At 50.8% G+C, this 19,693-nt stretch overlaps 1 protein-coding gene across 8 annotated transcripts in view; it reads left to right on the top strand.

Moving 5' to 3' along the window:
• The window catches only part of GTF2IRD1 (GTF2I repeat domain containing 1), a 62,876-nt gene that overhangs the window by 17,259 nt on the left and 25,924 nt on the right, over positions 1-19,693 (top strand). For 7 of the 8 annotated variants that reach the window (XM_034068684.1, XM_034068680.1, XM_034068679.1 and 4 more), the window contains exons 2-10: positions 4,283-4,411; positions 6,379-6,520; positions 8,975-9,121; positions 12,613-12,796; positions 14,055-14,314; positions 14,718-14,807; positions 15,684-15,767; positions 16,890-17,073; positions 18,297-18,322. In XM_034068684.1, coding sequence (XP_033924575.1) covers positions 4,289-4,411; positions 6,379-6,520; positions 8,975-9,121; positions 12,613-12,796; positions 14,055-14,314; positions 14,718-14,807; positions 15,684-15,767; positions 16,890-17,073; positions 18,297-18,322 — 1,240 coding nt within the window. In that variant the 5' untranslated portion in view covers positions 4,283-4,288. Of the gene's footprint in view, positions 1-2,997; positions 3,058-4,282; positions 4,412-6,378; positions 6,521-8,974; positions 9,122-12,612; positions 12,797-14,054; positions 14,315-14,717; positions 14,808-15,683; positions 15,768-16,889; positions 17,074-18,296; positions 18,323-19,693 lie in introns of those variants that run through there. The other variant, XM_034068682.1, reaches the window with a different exon arrangement.

Genomic DNA, 19,693 nt, shown 5'->3' with positions numbered 1-19,693 from the left:
CTCTCCCTTGCTGCAGTCACGTCTCAGTGCTGATGTGCTGCAGTTTGTCCCCCTTGGATGTAGTTGGTGATTGAAGGGATGAGGTGTTGCACCCACCTGGCATTCATGGATTTGGGTTGGGGCATGAGCCGTGGATGCTTTGTCTTGCAGTGATTTTCAGTGGTCTGATGTCCTCGCCAGGGCCTTGTTATAGGAGGTGCTTCATGTGATGAATATTGGTAGGTTACATCTTTAAGATACAATACACCTGCAGGGAAAAACCAAATTGGTTTAAACCAAATATTGATAGAAAACAGTATTGGTAGCAGTCAGTGTAACAAGAAGCAGATGCAGGATGTCCTTGGTCCCTCCTGGACATGTGGCTGTTTCCATCTCACAGCATCTTCCACTCTGCATTGAGTTTCACCCTCGGTAATTCCCAGAAAAGGGGTGGACAGGTTGGATAGGACTTGGAGCAACCTGCTCTAGTGGAAGATGTCCCTGCCTGTGACAGGGGGTTGGAACTGGATGAGCTTTAAGGTCCCTTACAACACAAATCATTCCACACCTTGGCAGCAAGGAAACACCAGCTTGGCTTAATGAATAAATTGCTTCTGGTTGTGGCATGGGGCTGGAAATCACTGTAAGGCTTGAAAAGGTGAGGAACAAGAGGGACAAAATCTGCCCTGTCCTTAAGTCAGCACCAGGAGCTTACAGCATCCATCTTTGCCATGAGCCAAGCCCCAGCCTGACGGGCGATGCCGGCACCGCACTGTGCGAGCTGCTGGCTCGCAGAAATTCATCTCAATTTCTCTTAATTGAACCTGTTTGTAATTTGAGGGAATTAATAACAGTTTTCTGCTTGGACATTTCCTTTGGGAGTTGTCATCAGGCTGGAAGATGTTAATTTTGGGGAGAGGTGCTGCCCAGCAGCAGCATCATGGTGATGCAGAGGGGATGTTCCTGCTGTGAGCACAGGGTTGGGGGTGATGCTGCTGTGTCTGCAGGGGTTCAGGAGCCTCTCCATGTGCCTGTTGTTTCCTTTGCTAAAGCACAGGTGATTCATGAGTGAAACTCCCCCAGGGCTGAATTTCTGATCTTTCCCAGGATTATAAAGTGAGGTGTTGTAAGAGCCGAGAGACAACGGCATCCAGCACCTGCACCCCTGTCCCCTGCAGGCCTCATTCGGAGGAGAGAAATAAGTAATAATAAAATGAAATAATGATTTTATAATCTGGTTTAGCATTAAGACAATAAAACTGATCCTCAAATGTTTGCTTTGGAGCCATGACAGTGGCGTGACAGTCCCTGCGTCACCCTGGGATTGGGATCAGTGTGCAGAGGTGGGTTGGGGCTGGAGCTGAGCCCCTGCTGTGTGAAATCAGCCCCTTGGTGGCAGTTCAGCAGGGCAGGTGTGTGGAGCCCTGAGAAGGGAGGAAGATGCTCTCACCCATCCTACCCCACTCGCTCCCTGCTGCCGGCCCTAACTGCTATAAGCACGGTTTACCCCAGTTTTCCTACAGATTACTTTCACTTTGGTTAGACAAACAGCTTCAAGCTGTACGTCTTAATTTGATTTGAATAAACCTAGTGCTTGCTGTGAAGTTTTTTCTTCCCTTTTATTACCCCCTCTTGTAAATCTGCTGTCGCCGCTGTTCGTGACCACAGATGATTAGAAGCTTTACAGGAATACTGTGTGTGTCCCCAGCACTTAAAGACCTCTTGTATGACTTGAGTCATGTTTTCATGGTGAGTTTTTTTCTTGTTGAGTGATTTTCCTTTTTCCTTATTAAACAATCTGCCAGGTGAGAGGGGTTATTTTTGTCCTGGTGTCCTGCAGAGCAAGGAGCAGGGAGGGAGGGAGTGCAGGGACCCTGCCCCACTTCCCACTGATGTTTAGATCGGGCTCATGGCTTTGCTTTTCGCAGCCAAGGGAGGAGCATCTCTTCCCACTAAGTGCTGCTTCCTGTGGGAAGCCTGGCTGAGCAGGTTGGTGCAGCTTGAGCTCTCCAAGGGGCTGCCACCAGCCCCACTGAGGCAGGGATGAGCTCTCCAAAACACTGCCAAAAGGCAACAAGAACATCCATGTCATAGCAGTTATATTTAACAGTAATTAGGACACTCAGAAATACAGGCACCAAAAAAGGCTGTTTTCCAGGTGAGTGTCTGTGGGGGGTTACGAAGGGAGTGATGCTCCCTGGATGAGTCCTTTCCCAATGGCATTCCCCAGTATTGTGGCTGCTCAGTGTCCAGGAAGCAGCTCAGGGCCAGTATCAGCACCGCAGGCACCTCACTGCTCCCTGCCCACTGCAGCAAAGCACCTCTTGTTAACACAGCATCGATTTAAAGAAGGGATGTTGAGTTCCCTGCACACACAGCTGCTCAGGAGCTCGCACAGGAAACGGTCCTTTGTCCATCCATCCTTCTGCCCATCCATGTGCAGACCATTTCCTGGTGTTTCTGCAACCCTTAATGACAGAGGTGCCTGGCAGAGCCCTGTCAGAGTGACTATGAATCAATCCCCATCAGCATGGGGACATCCGGGGGGCTGTGCCGGAGGGTGGTAGCACCAGGCTGCAGGACTGTGTGTTCGGTTTCCTGCTTCATATTCCAAGCTGATGCCTAGTTTGGGGTGGTTTTTCCCCTAGTATTATCCTAGGGGAGAAGTGTTGTCTGTCGGCATTGTTAAGTGTCACCTGTGTGTCAGAGGAATTTGGGTGGCTGTCAGTGTGGTACAAGTGCTGGCACAGCTATGGTGTTGCCATCCACAAGCACCGCTTGTCTTTTCAGCTGGTGATGGAGGAGAAACCAGCCTCGAGGTCTCTTCAAGAGCCATTCCTGAAAGTCAGTCTTTGTTGTTTAACAAGGAATTGTCTCTACTTCGTCTCCTTGTTATACTCACATAAGTGAGCTTTTGTGGGGTTGAGGACACATTCATCAGCCCTCACCCTCTACGTGCTCAGGCACCTGCAGAGATGCCAGCATGGGGGAAACTTGTCATTTTGGACCCAAATCCAGCATTTCCTGGGTTGCATGAGGCAGCTGCTTTGTGTGCAGAGTCCCTCTGCTTGGACACAGGTATGAACTGGGGCAGGAAGGTGACTTTGGGGTTTTGCTGTTGACTTTTACCCCCAGTTTTCAGTGGTGCTGAGTGGCCACGGTTATTGGCTGAGCCGCAAATCAAGTTAGGTGCAGGCAGCTTCATTCATATTCCCCGGCTCCTGCCCGTCTGGCCTTGTTAGGGATTCTCCAGCCTCTTTTATCCACTTGCAAGCACATGATTTATGATCCGGTTCGAGTGGCTCTGGCTAATTTGTCACCCTTTATTCGCAGGATTAAAGCCGGGCAGTGTGACACTGCCCTGTGGATGGAGGGGTGATAGGGGGGGATGCTCTGTCAGGTGTGGGTGCCCCAGTGTGGCAGTGGGGTGATTTATGGAGGGTGAGCCCCTGCCTCAGTTTCCCCTCCAGCATCAACCTCACCATGGGCCATGTGTGCACCAGGGCACAGAGACCTGGTGGAGTTGCTGCACATGTGGCATTTTCCCCCCATTTTGCAGTGAGGGATGGAGGTTCTGGGGCTGAGGCCCTTCTTGGATGCAGGGTCCCTTTGAACTGCCCAGTCCTGTTCCCACCAACACGATCCTCAGGAGCTGCAGGGTGGGATTATTTGGTGACCCTCACCATGAGCTCCCTCTCTCCCTTGGGCTGAAGGCAGAGCACCCTGAGGCTTTGGCCCATTTCAAGGACACCTTTGGGTGCCAGGCTCTCTTCTTGCCCATGGTTTAATGGGGGAATCACTAGGATAACCGGCATGGCGCCCTTGGGAGGACACATGCATCGCCCCCTGCTCTCTGCTGTGCTCAGAGCTCAGGCACGGGCCTGGGCACTCTGTGTCCTCTTCAGTGCCACATCCTCCAGGTTGGCACGGTCACAGTCTGCTCATCCAGCATGTCCCACCATGCAGTCGGTCCAGTGTGCCCTGTGCAGTGGTGGCAGGGGTGACCTGGCCACTACTGGGACACACAGCATCAGCTCCCAAGGGCAGGGATGACCTGTCTGCTGCTGGAACACAGAGCGTTGGCTCCAGGGTTTGATTATAGCTTAGCAACGTCTGCAATTATCTGCCTTTAGCAGAGGAGATGTGGGGAACGTGGGGCTCAGGTTGGTCCCAGCCTTGGTCCCTTGTGTATCCATGCCGTATGCTATGGCATGTGCCGGTAGTAGGGTTGCACTGGTGATGCTCAGCTTTGGCTCCCTGTTAGTAACAGTGATGCATACCTCATTTGTTTTTCTGTTTTCAGGTGAATATGGCCCTGGCAGGGAAGCCTTTAGATGTGACTCTCAGCACCTCCAGAGCTGGCCAGTGGAATATGGTTTTTCCCCAGAAAGACGAAATCATCACCAGCTTAGTGTCTGCCTTAGACTCCATGGTAAGAGGCCAGTGGCATCCCGATCACCCTCCCTCCTTTCATCTCTCTCTAGTGGGCTGGCTGGGAGTAGGGCTGAAGCAGAAGGGCTGTCAAGCTCATCCCATTCCTCTGGGAAAGCCCAGGAAGCTCTTGGAGCCAAGAAATAAAACCCCTCTCCCACCCTGACAGCCATAAGGATCATAAAGTCAGCCCAAGTTAATCTCAGAGGTGTATTGTTTTCCCATTAATATTTATGTTGGTATCAACTGAATGTAGGGTGCTTGGGTTTTTTTTCCTTGATGTTTTACCAGTGTTACCAAGAGCTTTTACACAACAGGAGAACAATGGCTTTTATCTCCGAGAACAAAGAAAATAACTTTCATATCTTTTGACGTAGAATTCCCGGTGGAAACCTTGCCTAAGTCAGCCATGCTTACATAAACAAGATAACTGTCTGGATTAAGTCTTGTGGACCAGAGCTAATCATATTTTTAACTGTGAATGTGATCAAGAAGGGAAAGTGGGTGTGTAGTAACAAATGTCTAATGTAATGCGACGTGCTAAAGAGCCTTGCCTTTTTACAGTCAAGTCATACTTAATGTATTTATCTTGGATGCATCTTCTCTATGCAGGTAGGGGTTTTTTCCTCACTATTACTGGTTTCCTCCTCTTTGACCATCACACTAAGGAGCAGGTTCCTCAGAGCTGACGCACACCAAGCAGCTTTGATGATTTATAAACGTGCCATCCCCTACAGCAAATCGTGTTATCGTAGTTTGCCTTCTTAACGAATACACATTATCCTGCAGTCCTTGTTACGTGCTTACACCCAGGTCAGGGGGCTGGGCTGCTCCTGAAATTCAGCCTTTATCCCAGTGCTTCTCCAGTGCCCCCCTTGTGCCCACTGAAGCCTGGATGCCTGAGTGTGTGCTAACCCAACCACATGCCAAATGGGCTTAGGGTTTAGATTTGTTCTGCTTCCAAATCCCACATCCCGTAGATTTTGTATTTAGTTTTAGAGTGTTGGGCTTTTTGATCAAAATACTTCCATTTGCTGCGAGGTTTTTGAAAGGTTTCTTCAAAATACCCATTTTGGGTGTTGTGATTCAATACCTCCTTCTTGAAAATGGTGGGCAGGAGGTAAAATGACCCAATATAGAGACTAGTTTAAGCCCACACAAGCCAAGCTCACTGAAGATAGTTTAGGGTAGGGTTGGTCCATGGGCTCTGCTCCCTGTCCTGCTCCCTCCCTGGCTACCAGCATCCCCCAGCCCCCCCATGGTGACAGGCAATGTATCTAACAGAGCTGCTTATGGGCACATCCCTGTTTTACCCATTTAAATAGGGACCTGGGGATGGCATCTTCATAGTGTCAGTGCTGTAGCAATGGGAATATAACTCAGGTTACCAGCACTGTGTAACTATTACAATATAAAAAATAATACTGAAAATGCATATAGATGTGTATTATGTAGAGCAGGAAGTGCACATTACATAAAATGGATTAATGGAGGAAGTCTTTTCCATCTCTTTAATGTTTTGCATAACTGTACAAGAAGAATCGTTCGACTAATCCAGACTTTGACCATATTAGTGTTCTGCAGCTGAAATAAGATTCCCGTGCTCTTTATTTCATTAGAGCTGGTGGAAAAATACAAATAGTTTTTGGTTGGTTGGTTGGGTTTGGGTTTTTTTTTACAGGAATGTTTTCTTTTAAAGAAACACTATAAAGTATTTACTTTTAGGACAGGAAAAAGTGAAGCGAAATAATGGGTAAATAGTTCTTGTTTTCCAGCAAAGCACCACTCAGCTGGAGCTGTAAAGTGTTTAAGGGATGTCCTCAAACCCATGAAATTCTGACCCAAACCAGAACATTGTTTTGGATGGGGGAATCTTTTGATGGGAAGATCAAAATCCCACTGGATAACGGCACAGGGATGCCAAGGGGGGATGCTCCCGCAGCTGCTCTGACCTGGTGCTTCCCGCAGTGCTCGGCGCTCTCCAAGCTGAACGCAGAGGTGGCCTGCATTGCTGTCCATGAGGAGAGCGCCTTCGTGGTGGGCACCGAGAAGGGACGGGTGTTCCTCAGCGCCCGCAAGGAGCTGCAGGCCGACTTCCACAAGTTCTGCAGTGAGTATCCCACTTCTCCCATGCCGAGGTTGGTGCTCCAGTTGTGCTGGCTGGGCCCCGCACTGTGCAGAGGGGCTGTGGTTTGGGGCTCTGACTGTCTTTGGGGATGAGAGGTGTTGGAAGTGATGGCAGCCCTGCGTGTTGTGATGCTGACACCCAGTTCTCTGTCCAGGTTCATGCCTACTGGCTCCCCAGAACCAGCCTTGGTTGGTGAGGGGAAGGTGGGAGCTGTGCTGTGAATCCTAAAATGGTTTGTGTTGGGAGGGACCTTAAAGCTCCTCCAGCTCCAACCCCTGCCATGGGCAGGGACACCTTCCACTGGAGCAGCTGCTCCAAGCCCCTGTGTCCAACCTGGCCTTGAGCACTGCCAGGGATGGGGCAGCCACAGCTTCTCTGGGCACCCTGTTCCTGACTGGAGACATGCATTTCTTGAGCAGCATCATTCCTGGCTTGCCAGCCGCTGCATTACCCACTCCTTGCAGGAGCTGGGATGGGATCTGGCTTTGGTGGTGCTGGGGACTGTGCGTGCACACGCATGGTGCTGACAGAAACCATATTGGTGCATAATCCATTGGAGAGGTCGCTCGGGAAGGGCTCACTGTAGTGAAAACATCAGCACTGTCAAGCTGCCAGGGCTGCTGTCTGCTCAGGTTATCCACTGCACATGTGCAGGGTGAAGCAGCATGGCTTTGCAGGAGCAGCATTGCCCCTCTGTTCTGCCACCTCCACCTGGACAGCTCTTAGTTATCCTGCATCACGTTTTGGAGGACAGGAGGTGTTCCAAGGATGTTTCCTTCATTCAAAGGCTTCTCTACCTCCCTTTCCCACCTCCCATCAGAGGCAGGGAGGTACCTGAGTGGTGAACAGCAGCAGGGTGGCCAATGGGAGGAAGCTCCCTCTTGTATATTAAATACCAACTGTATCTCCTCAGAGCTCACAATACTGATGAGCATCTGCAGATCTCACTTTTAGAAATAGATACACACATATAGTGGCTGGGAACCTACCGCTGTGCTGGAGCAAGGCACCTGATATTAGACCCTGACTCCCCTCTCTTTTGGTTTCATTTACACCTTTGTCAGAGTGAAATGGTCACGTCTGGTTGAAAGCACAAAGTCTGAACGATGGGGCTCAGGCGAAGAGACTGATGCTGGAGACAGGGTGAAACGTGATAACTCTGTCTTGAATTATAAATGGCCTAGGCTCAACTCCGCTCCATAAAGCTCTTACAACTGGCACGCAGTGGAAAGCATCCCTGGAAGTGCCTCTGATTTATGGTCTAGCTGCCCCCTTAGAAAGGATCTGAATTAATCTAAAGCAGACATCGCTGGGAGATGTAAGAAGCCTCTTATCTCTCTGGGTGCGCAGACCTCGCTCGAACGCTCTCCTTTATCTGAACCTCTGCCTCAGCCTTTCCTGGTGCATGGGGGAACTTGACAGTGATCAGGATTAATGTCATGGAGGAGAGTTAGTGCCCGGCCGAGAGGCAGAGTCAGTCGTAGGAGGGTGTGGATGCAGATGCTTTGCACGACCTCAGTAAAACACCCCAGAATAGTTTTCCAGGGCCTCTTTCCCTGGGCTGTGGGAGGCCTGTGAAGCTATCCGGGGGTTGTGTGGTGTTGGGTGGCTGTCCCCTTTCTTATGTCTAGTGCTGGGGTACTCCGGGTAGCTCTCACTCCCATCCCCATGATGCCCCAGCCATGGGCTGTTCCCACAGGAAGGATCCACAAGCTCCTACTTGCTTGCCAGGCAGCATCCAGGGCTGATCACCAGCAGGAGCCTGTCGAGGATGATGAAGGAATTAGTCCTTCGCCACTGAAAATCCCTTGTGAATTGCTTTGGATAAAACAGCAGTAATGCACTTGTAGTGTTTAATTTTCTGTGCGTTTAGAGATGCAAGGAAGTCATTGCCGAAGATATGCTTTATTTGAGGTTTAATGGGGGAAATTAGCAGGAAATAGCTGGTATTACCAAGCTACGTGATGCTGAAGGGTAAAAAAGCCTCTGAGAAAGGCGGATTTTCTTTTCCTGAGAGATTGAAGGCTAAGCAGATTGAAACCAGAGAAAAGAAATGTGCTGCCCAATTAATCACAACAGTTTCAGTTCAGCTAAGTGGGTAAAACCAGGGAAGGGGGGGCACGCATAGGATCACCAACCCCACGATGGGGTGACTGCCTATCCCACCACCTTCCCCTGCACATCTGGGGTTGTTGCACTGTCCTAGCTGGGGGACTGGGGTGGATGGGAGACCTGGGACACCCACATGCCTGGTGCCAATGGGACCCTGTCTTGCCTGGGGTCTGGTGGGCTGGGGTGCATTCAGCCATGGCTAAATGCGATGTAACCTGGCCAGTGGGTCTGATCACTTCACAGCTGCCCAGAAGTATGAGCAGCATCACCCATGAGCCCTCTTCTCATTGCAGCATCTCCTGTGTTCTCCTCTCCCCCCCACAGGAGTCCAGCAGAGGAAGGAGCAGGACGCAGAGGTGCAGAAGAAGGCAAAGGAGTGCGGGCGAAGCGTGCTCAGGGTCTCCCCGGACCAGGGATCAGACGTGTACCTCCTCAGGAAGATGGTAGAGGAAGTGTTTGATGTGCTTTATAGTAAGAACCTTCACGCTTCCATTTGGGGATGTGGATTGCCCCCGGGGCTCTGCCCGGCGCCGCTGTCGGATGCGGCTCTTGGCCCCAGCCTGGCTCCCTGGCAATGGAGCAGGCGCCTGGCAGCGGCAGTGTGGTGGGACGTGCTCCTGCGTAGGGTTAGCACTGTGCTGAGATGGGATCTGGCCACTGCTCCTTCACTTCCCAGTGCCCCAAACTGGGCAAAAGCAATCCCTTTGCTGGGGGAAGCAATCTCTGCCATGGCTTGAGTGAGATCTTTCAAGCACACCTTTGTGCCTGATGCCGTGTCTGCAGCACCTCTTTCACAGGCACTGCTGGGGCTCTGCACTCTCTCATCCCTTTCCCTGGCAAGTCTATTTAAAAGGAAAAGAGATGATGTTTCTAGCAGGCGGCCCCAGCTCCAAGAGACGAGCTGGTGCCGTTCCAACGCATGCATCATCCCCAGCAATAAAGCTTCTGCAATTAAAATGTAGATGACCATATGGCTGTTGATATGTAACCCAGTGGGTTGCAGAGCTCCCTCCAGGCCCAATCTGCAGAGGCTCGAGCCACAGCAGCTCCTGCTTCTCAGTTAGGAGGTCTTCATGGAGTGGCTGGAGGTAGTGGCCGTGCTCCCAGGTCATCCCCCAGCAGCACCTCTAGGGCTGTGCTGGTCTGAGTAGGAAAAGCAAAGTGGGGTTGTGAAAATGGGGCCCAGTATTCCCCAGTAATGCCCAGTGGGTTGCATTAGCCCAGCATGATGCTTTGGGGGAGTTCAGGCTGTGTGGCTGGACCAGCTTTCCTGGGTGAAGCTCCCCACATTTGGGATTTGGGGTGTGCTACTGAGCCTTTCTGGGGCTGTGCGGGTCTCCTTTAGCCTGAAACCTAGGTGTTGGCCTTATTTGTGTGCAAGGTTTGGGAATAGGCACTTCCTCACGATGGGAGTGGGATAACGAATGCTCCCACCCCTGCCCTGTGCTCGCAGGCAGGGTTTGCTGCTGCTGGCTGATGTTCAGTGCTTGCTTCACCAGCGCCTGACACAGGCTTCGCAGATGGAAGAGAGAGATGGCATCCCTTCCCCAGGGACAGACAGTCACTGAGGTTTTCTGAAACCACTTAAAGGGCTTGGAAGCAATATTCCTGTTAATGGGGGTTATCACATCCTCTCTCTGCCTTCAAAAGATTGGGCCCGAGTGGGAAGGAAGGAGCAATGCAGAAGAGCCAAGGGAATGTGGAAGGGAGGCTGTTTCAGAGGTTTTGCATGCCTCTTGGGAACATGGGAATTATTCATATATGACATACCATAAATGTACAACTGCATAGAAAAGCTTGTTCAGGGTGCATCTGTGCAGGTGTAGGAGGCAGGCAAGCCATCTGTTGGGATGAGTTTGTGATGCTCTTTACCTTGTCAGGGTGCATGGATGTACGTGGGGACAATCTGGCCTGGTCCCCAATGCAGGGCAGCCAGCGCTGCCATAGCAGGAGGAGGTTGGGCATCCCTGGGCCAGTGCTTTCTGGCCTAGTGTTGGGTGTAATTCTGGCCCTGGGTGTGATTGCTGCTGATTCAGTAGGATCAGCTGTTTCCATCCCTGAGCTGCTCCATGGCAAAACCCATCAGGTGGATGCTCCCATTCTTGCGTGTCCACTGGGAAAGAGCCTCTCTTGGTTGAGTGCGAAGAAATAATAGGTGCCCCAGGGTGATTCTGTTCCCAACAGTAAGAAAACTGTCTGAAATTAAGAGTTATCTTTCCTATGTTTTGGGGGGGGGGAGTTATCCTTTCAGTCGCCTCCCATCAACAGGGATTGATGCTCAGTCAAAAAGCTCGTGTGTTCCCCCCAGAGCCTGGTAATCTCCACACCAACAGGATGACTGATTACCGCTGGCTTCTATTACACAGGCATTAATGATGATTATTGTCTCTCTTTTGCTAAACCATGAGCCTGTGCACGGCAGCGCAGGGCTTGGTGAAGGTCACTTTGACAGTAACACGTTCCCCATAAAAATATGCTCGGGGAGTTATTGAGTGTTGGGTTAATAAAGAGCCACTATTGGGCACCAGGAGCATTTTCCCATCACAAAGAAAGGTGATGGAGGGAGGTGGAAAGCTGCTAGAGCTGGTGCCTCGGGGCAGGGAAGCCGTCAGCTTGTAGAAAGTGTACTCATGGTGTTGTGGTTCAAAGGTTCGTTTGGAAACTTCTGTTATTGGCTTAATTAAAACAGTCTCCATCCCGCTTATAAGGAACCTTGATGGCTCGTGGAAGTTGCGCGTTGTTAGTTACCATGCGTTCCTTCAAAGAACATATTGAAGGAATCACTTTTAATAGGGACTTGCTGACAGCATCAGAAGATTTCCAGGGTTTGAGTAAAATCTTTTGGTGTTTGGTTTTTAAAGAAGAGAGAAAAAAGATTTTAAGGAAAATCAACCATATAAAATCCTGCTGCTATTTAAATGTTCCATGATCTCCTCTGCCTGCCCCTCAACCTTGGAAACAAAGGCACAGATACATTGCCATGTGGCCAGATGTTCTGCATCTGGGTGCTGCTTTGCCAGACAGGTTGCATTCCTTCATGGCTGTTGCTTCTTGCTTCGTGCTTTCAGCACCAGGTTTATTGGTTGCAGTGACTTGGGTTGGTTTCCAAAGTAATTTTTCCACAGAGAGCTGCTTTTCCTATGGTGTCTTGCCTGGAGAGCCCTGTAAGCATCCCCAGTTTGGGTTTATGTGGGCTCTTTAGCTGGTTTAGAAAATCCCTGTATAGCTGTGATGCTTGCTGGTTCTCTTCTGCTGCTAGGGAAGGGGAAATAGCTTGCTCCCAGCTTCTTGGGGAGATTTTGGTGTCAGAGGTACAACAGAGCCATGGGGACATGGGGAACGCTGTGGCCATTCATCAAGGGGAGTGGGTGAGATGGCTGAGCTGCTGGAGGTGATTGTGCCAATGCGTATCGATATTCCTGCTGCCTGTGAATAGTGGGATAAAGGGAGACTGCTGGGTTGGGTTGGGTTGTTTTGCCTTGTCTTTCAAAGTGCACTGACGCTGCCTGACAGCAACAGCAATCGAAGTACTTCCCATTCTTCCAGGAGGTAGAACAAGAAAACCAACTGAAAATAAGGCTCCCAGAGTATCTCACTAAGCATGAGATAAAAATCAGTGCGAGCCCTTCAGCCTCCTTTGTCAGCTCTCAGCTCCCTCCTGGCATGCCAGCAGCCACATCCTTCACTGGTACATGGGGTGAGCTTGTCCTAGGTGACCCCAACTGAGGATTTCACTGTGCAACCCGAAGGATGCTTATTGTTTTTAGTGAGTTTTTTATCAATTAGCTCTTTTAGACAGGGCTTGCAGGGCCTTGCATGATGAGTGCAGAGGTAGGAACAGGTTTTCTTCTCATAACCTATCTGTTGGTATCTCTTGCTCCTGCATCTACTCCTCCAGCCCGGCTCAGCCATGGTTGGGGTCACAGGGTGTCCGTCAGTGTGTAACTCTGTCCCCTCCTCAGGTGAAGCTGTGGGGAAGAGCAGCGTGGTCCCTTTGCCCTATGAGAGGTTCCTGAAAGAGCCAGGCTCACTGGCGGTGGCTGGTTTGCCTGAGGGGATCAGCTTCAAGAAACCCATGGAGTACGATGTGAAGTCCCTGATGGCCATCCTGGAGCACAGCCACAGCATCCGCTTCAGGCTAAAAAGGTTATTTTGGGGGTCCCCAAGGGGTGGGAGGGCAGCGAGCCCTTGGGATGGCAGAGATTTGGTGTGGAGCAGGCAGGAGGGTCCTTCCCATGTCCCATCTTCTTCCCCCAGACCCAGAAACCTGGGTCCAGCTGTGCCAAACCCAGCCTTGCATAGAGGTTCGTCAGCATCGGGTGGCTCGAGACCATTTCGGACTTGTTCCTATAATAGGAGCACATAAACGTGCCCATTAACCACAGCACTTTATGTGTCTCTGCCAAAATTTCCGCTGCGGTAAGCTAAGTGCTTTTCTGTCTCCAGAGGGGTTTCCAGTGTAAATGCTGCAAGCTTCTTCTCAGGCTGAAATGGGTTTCTTAACACCAAACAAGGAAGGAGGCAGGGGACCACAGTGGGGTCTTCTCCCCATTTTGGCCATGTTTTCACTATGGACTCATCAGTTTTTGGGTGCTTTCCCCCTGCATTTGCCTGGCTGGCAGCACCTTGGATCCACTCAGAGAAACGCTGAGCGCTACCAAATACCTCCTCTGAAGACTCGGCACTTGTGGAAAATGAGGCTGAGACAGCTGAAAGTAGGGCACAGAATGTGAGCTGTCTGTGAGCTCACGGCCGCCTGTCTCATGTGAAGCCTGCGAGCTTCTGCAATCCAGAGCTCATCCCTGGGCTGAGGGAGGTCCCCTTGAACATACCCTGGGTCCTGGGGGCTGGGACAGGCAATCGAGTCAAGGAGTCATGAGCACATAAATCATTTTACTCCTGTAGGCTGTGGGGCTGGGCAGCTTTGCCTTAGGTAATATAAATGCTTTGAACCATAGAATCATAGAATAGTTAGGGTTGGAAAGGACCTGAAGATCATCCAGTTCCAACCCCCTGCCATGGGCAGGGACACCTCACACTAAACCATATCACCCAAGGCTTCATCCAACCGTAAAACCAACTTGCTCCATTTAAAGAAGACAGAAAAGGTGCAGATGCCTGGAAAAGCTCAAGAGGTTCAATGGTGGCTGTCAGTTCTAAAACAGAGAGCTTGGTGGTGCAGCATGTTCCACCCTCCCTATCATAGAATGGTTTGGGTTGGAAAGGACCTTAGGATCACACAATTTCACCCCCCTGCCATGGGACAGGACACCTCACAGTAGACCATGATACTCAACCTGGCCTTGTCCTTCCCTCTCTGCACCCTTGCTTGTCCACACTTATCAGTGCCATGAACCCAAAGGAACCTATCCTTTCCCTCCTTTTCTCCCTTCCATTCCCTTAGGCCGGTGGATGAGCCCAGCCGAGACCCCAACCCCAGCGTCGAGTTGAGTTGTACCTCCCTCACCCCCAAGGGCGGACGAGACCCTGGTGCCAACGGCCCCATGGCCAAATCCTGCAGCCAGGACACCGTCACCGTCACCAACCTATTGTATGGCGTCTCGCTGCCCCCCCAGCTGCCCGTAGACCTAAAGCAAGAGGTGTCATCCGGGCCCTCGGGAGAGCTGAAGGTGCCTTCCTCACAGGAGTACAGCGACTGCTGTGGTAATAGCCTGGAGTTTGCTCTCAGACGAGGGCACCCCCCGGCACTGGCAGGGTGTTTTGGTGGTCCTCGGATGAAAGTCGGTGGCAAAGCTTTGGCCCGTATGGAGAGGAGCGGATCCCAGCCCTTCCCTGGGTGCCTGTAAGGTGCCGATGGGATGCGCCTCCATTCTTGCCCTGGAATGCCGGGTGCTGTGCCATGAGGCTGGAAGGGGGAATGCTCATGGTGGGGGTTCAATCTGGCCATGACCCCATCGGGTTGTCACAAGGCAGGGTGCATGGAGGAGAGCCAGAAGGGTCAAGTCAGTGTCACTGCTGGGGGACAGCACGCAGGGTGTTGTTTGGGTGCCCAAAGCATCGGTCGGGGTCTCATCAGCCCTTTCTCCTTGTCTCACCTCTTGTCCAGGACAGAAATCGTCGGTCTCTGGAGGTCCCCTCATCCAGAACGTGCATTCATCCAAGCGCATCCTCTTCTCCATCGTCCACGACAAGACAGGTCTGTGTCCCACTCTGATGCTGGAGGTGATCAGCAGCCACCTCTTAGGGATAGGGTTTACCCTGGCCCAGTCTCTCCCCATGCTCTGCAGTGATGGAAATGCTGCCATGGGGGACCTTTTCCCTTTCCTTGCTGCAACATCTCAGCATCACAGCCAAGACCTTCTTCCTTGGTTGGCTCCATCCCTCCCATCTTCACGGTGCTTGGTCCTCAAACACTGCTGGCTGGCTGGGAAACCCCATCCCTGCTTCAGGCACAGGGCACTGGGGCACAGCTTTGGGTGAGGCCATTGAGCCCGAGCTGCAAACACCAAATACCCACTGAAAGCTTGGAGTTAGTGTGAAACAAGTGAAACCCACCAACCCCAGGGTGATTCTGCAGCAGTGGGGAGCAGACTTTGCCATTCCCTCACCTCCACCCCAGCAAAGGGAAATGCAGCCTAAAAATGTTGACATCTTTACATCAAAACTGTTGCCTGCCTGCATCAGAAAGTAGAGAAAACATGGGTGGGAAAGCTGGGAAAGAGTAAGAGAGGAGAAAAGCTCCTCTGTGAAATGGCCCTGCCTTTGAAAGGTGCATTTCAGGCTGAGTTTGCTCTGTCCCAGAGGGTCTTTCATTTCAGGGTTGAGAAGTTTTATGGGGTCATTCCTTAGGAATCTGCTTTGCACACACATGGCTGCAGGGGAGGTTGCTTGGGGCTGGGGAACCCCAGACCTCCTGTGCCAGCCTGGCAAAATCCACTCAGGAAGAGGAAAAGTGCTATTTTTGGAGCAGCAAAGTCTTGTTCCTGCTTCCCAGCGCTTTGCGAGAGAAAAGTGCATCTGCTGTGTACAAACCATATGGAAGTTCCTTATTTCTTGTATTTTGTTTTGATAGATAAGTGGGACAGTTTTATAAAAGAAACTGAAGATATCAACACCCTTAGGGAGTGCGTGCAAATTCTGTTTAACAGCAGATATGGTGAGTAGGAGTTAATATCCCATTATGCATCTGCAGCGCTTGTGGTTTGCATATCATTATATAGCAATCATTTTTGTTCCCTAACACAGCAGCAGAAGCCATATGCTAGAGCTCCCTTCTCTTCCCAACACATTTAGCTCAGCAGCTCCCAGGCTCTGGGTGTCTGATGAAGGTTATGTCAATATTTCCATTTGGAGCCCCCCCACCGTCAAGGAATTTATAGCTGGGCTGTAAAGCAGTCCTGGTTTGAAGTGTGGAAGGCCGGATCAGAGCAGCCGGACACCACCAGTGCTTGCAGGCAAGGGGGAGCAGTGGGATGCAGCCATTTTCAACTCACATGGCAGGGAAAAACGAAGGTTATTGTGATTGCAGCTGCTTTTTTCCCACCTGCATGGCTTACGAGTGTCAGTGGTGCTCTCCTTGCCATGGGCAGTGCTTTTGGGTTAGTTCCTGGGTGTTTGGGCAGCTGGAAGCTTGGGAAATCGCTTGGGAATGGGCTGATGGGCTGAGTTTGTCACCTGTACTATCCCCATCAGGCTGTGTAATTCATGAGATATTGATAGGTTATAGATGAGCCTTATAACTTGAAACCTGTTTATGTGCTGTGTAACTTGTGGGTTATAGATGGGCTATAGATGAGCTCTGTAACTTATAATCTACATATGTGCTATATAACTTGTGAGCTCAGGAACCTGCTGCAGTCACAGGGAGGTTGGAGTGGGCCATGGGCCACTGCAGCCCTGGTTTGAACAACACCAGGTGCATTTGGAGGTTTTGGAGGACACCATTTGCTGCTGTGCTGTCTCCCTATTGTCCCATTCCTGTCTCCATTGTCTCCCCATTGCCTCATCCAAGGCCAGGTTGGATGGGGCTTTGAGCAGCCTGGTCTATGGGAAGATGTCCCTGCCCGAGGTAGGGGGTTAGAACTACGTGAGCTTTGGGGTTCCTTCCAACACAAACCATTCATTCTGTGCACTGCTCCTGGGGATCCCCTTCTGAGACAAGCAAAGAGGTGGGCAGGAGGCACTCACCCTGCTCGAGTTCAAGCCTTTATACCTCCATTTTATCATCTGTAGAAGGAAAAGCGCGCGTTTAAGTGAAAAGCATGGGTTCACCTTTCAGCCGAAGCCCTGGGGTTAGACCACATGGTCCCAGTCCCGTACCGGAAGATCGCCTGTGACCCCGAGGCAGTGGAGATCATCGGCATCCCGGACAAAATACCCTTCAAAAGACCTTGCACCTATGGTGTCCCCAAACTCAAGCGGATACTGGAGGAGAGGCACAACATCCATTTTGTCATCAAAAGGTGGGTGGCGAGGAGGGCAGGGGAGGGTGCACAGCCTCGAGGGGGTCAGGGGGTTTAAACTGTTCTCTCCATCATCACAGGGTTGGTTTTGACACCCAAAACTCATTTTACCCTCTTTTGATGGAAAAGAGAGTTGTTTAGCTCTTTTTTTCCCCAAAACCTTTTGTTTTCCATCCCTCTCTCTTTGTGAGGATGTGGCGGGGCTGGCCATACTACAGTCACCCGCTGAGCCCCGTCACCCTGTTGTAAGTCCATACAGACATTGCCAGTGCCACCCAAGCATTTCAGGTGGTAATGAGACCTCTGATCATGGCACAGTGGCATTTGGTGGATGGCAGTGGTGCCTCTGGGTGGGAGGAGGAACATCCATATTCACAATGCACAGGGATTCTCCTCCACCATGTTTTGTGGTGACCAGTTATGGGCATCCTGTGTGCATGATGATGAGGATGGGTTGCCTACAAGCAGGGTGTTGTGTCTTGGTGTCTGCATTTGCATTGGAGTAGGAGGAATGGATGCTCTCCTGGTTACCTCTGTGCTGTGCAATCCCTCTTTGCTTCTCTGCCAGGAAAATCTGCTTTATAACATATTAATTCAGTCCCTGCCTGTACAGCCCTTGTGTTATTCTCCTGCTAGAGGTGTGAAACCATGGTGCAGAAAAACCCCAGCTAAGGCTCCCACGAGGGCTGAAATACTGACATCAACAGGACTCAGGCATCCTACAAGGAATTGGCTTTCCTGATGTCAGCTGCTGGAGGAGCCACTTTGTCCCGCAGCACTTGGGCTGTGCCAGACTGGATCAGGCATCCGGATGTGGCCCTGGCACACTTTGGTCCCATGAGCAAAGCTGTGTGTGGCACTAAAATAGGTTATTCAGGAGATGGGTGACATCCAGCCAATGGTCTGTGTCCTGAAGTGAAGGTCCAGCAACAGCTACCTCAGTCCTACTGTCTGTTTTGTTAAAGCCAACCTGTAGTGCTGCATTTAATACTTAAGAGAATGACTTAGAAGCAGATTTAAAGGTGTTTTAGTTAAAAAGCATATGCTGCAAGATTTCTTGGTTGCACAACAAGCTTTTTTTAGCTGAAAAAATCATTCCTTTTTTTTTAGAGAATGAACAAAACTGCAATTTTGACCTGGTTTAATATTGTTCATTAATAAAACCTAAATTTATGCCATTAGAAGCACCTATTTCTAATCCCTTTTTCCCCCTTTCTTCCTAGGATGTTTGACGAGAGAATTTTTACAGGTACGTCCTCCACATCCTTTGATTTATTGGCCACCAAATTGAAAGATTAGCCAGAGAAGCAGAGTTGAAATACTTGATGAGGAGAAGCCTTGTTTGTGCCCTACACCCAAGCATGCTGAGATTGCCCTTGCCTGGGCTCAGTGCATGCACAGGACACCCCTTAAGTAGTGTTTTGAGGGTTAAGGCAAGAATTCCCTGGCTTCCTGTGCCAGGCTGAGCTGCAGCTACAAGCAGCACACAGCATGTTTCTGTGCTTGCAGGAGGAACTCAAATCACTGCTCACTGGTAAACCATCCTCTGGTTTTTGGCTGGGAAGTGCTAGCATCATCCAGCCGCTGTTTTTAACAGAGAAACAGCACAGATCCAGTGACAGAACCCCAGGGAGGGAGTTTCTTTGGCTTTCTTTGCCCTGTGTTTTTACTCCTTTTGGTTTGTGCTGGAGAAGCCAGGCCAAGTGCTTCTTGGCAGACAGAAAGAGACATGAACTGATGTCCCCATCCCAACACCTTGATACCTGTCTGAAACATGGCACTGTACCTGAATGTGTCCCCTCCCAGCCCCGCTCCCTGATTGCCTGGGCTTGGCTGGCAAGTAAAGACGTGTTTTGGGTGGCTGTTTGGGGTTTTCCCCCAAGCCACCCACCCCACACACTGGCAGCTTTCCAGACACCTCCTCAAATATCTCCACCAGCCAGATTAACCTCTATGGGCCCATGGCTGCCCCAAACCCAAAGATGCTCCCTGGGGATGATGCCCCAGAGCCACCCAAAGGGGACCTCCAGCATCACACCTCCATAGGGGGGATTTCCTTGCATCTCCATTCCCATTAATGACTCTTTTTCTCAAGTAAAGGATTTCTTTAAGCTCTCCCCCAAGGGATGAAGTGCTGAACGGTGTTTGGGATGCTTGTGTTTTCCTTGTAAATCCATCACAGTTGCATGGTATCCATAGGCAGGCATCACATACATCTGTGCTGCAAGCTTGGGGGTTACATAGCAGGGAGGTGCAGGTGGGAATGAGGAGATGAGGAAGCAAACCCAGCAGGACTGGGGTGGATGGTGGTTCCCCCTCCCCTGCATGGTCCCTGCAGGGCTACCAGAAGCAAAACACATTAAACCTGTGTTTCTGTGATTCGTGTCAGCACATCTGACTGTGCAGGGGGGAAAAAAAAGCATCTGCTGAGTCAGGAGGTGCTGTTTCTGCAGACACTGTTTTCTGAGCAGAGCTGTGTTTTAAGTTGCCAACTGCAAAGTATCCCAAAGCTTCCCTGTACAGTTCTGCTCACCCTTTAATTAAAATACCCACCACTGCTAGGAAACCTATTTTTGCTACTCCCCTGGGTAGCAGCTTCAGGCAGGCTTTGCTGCTGCAA

Source organism: Melopsittacus undulatus, chromosome 13, assembly GCF_012275295.1.
Source record: "Melopsittacus undulatus isolate bMelUnd1 chromosome 13, bMelUnd1.mat.Z, whole genome shotgun sequence".
Taxonomy (NCBI): domain Eukaryota; kingdom Metazoa; phylum Chordata; class Aves; order Psittaciformes; family Psittaculidae; genus Melopsittacus; species Melopsittacus undulatus.
The sequence above is the reverse complement of the archived record's forward strand: the minus strand, read 5'-3'. Positions and strand labels throughout refer to the sequence as shown.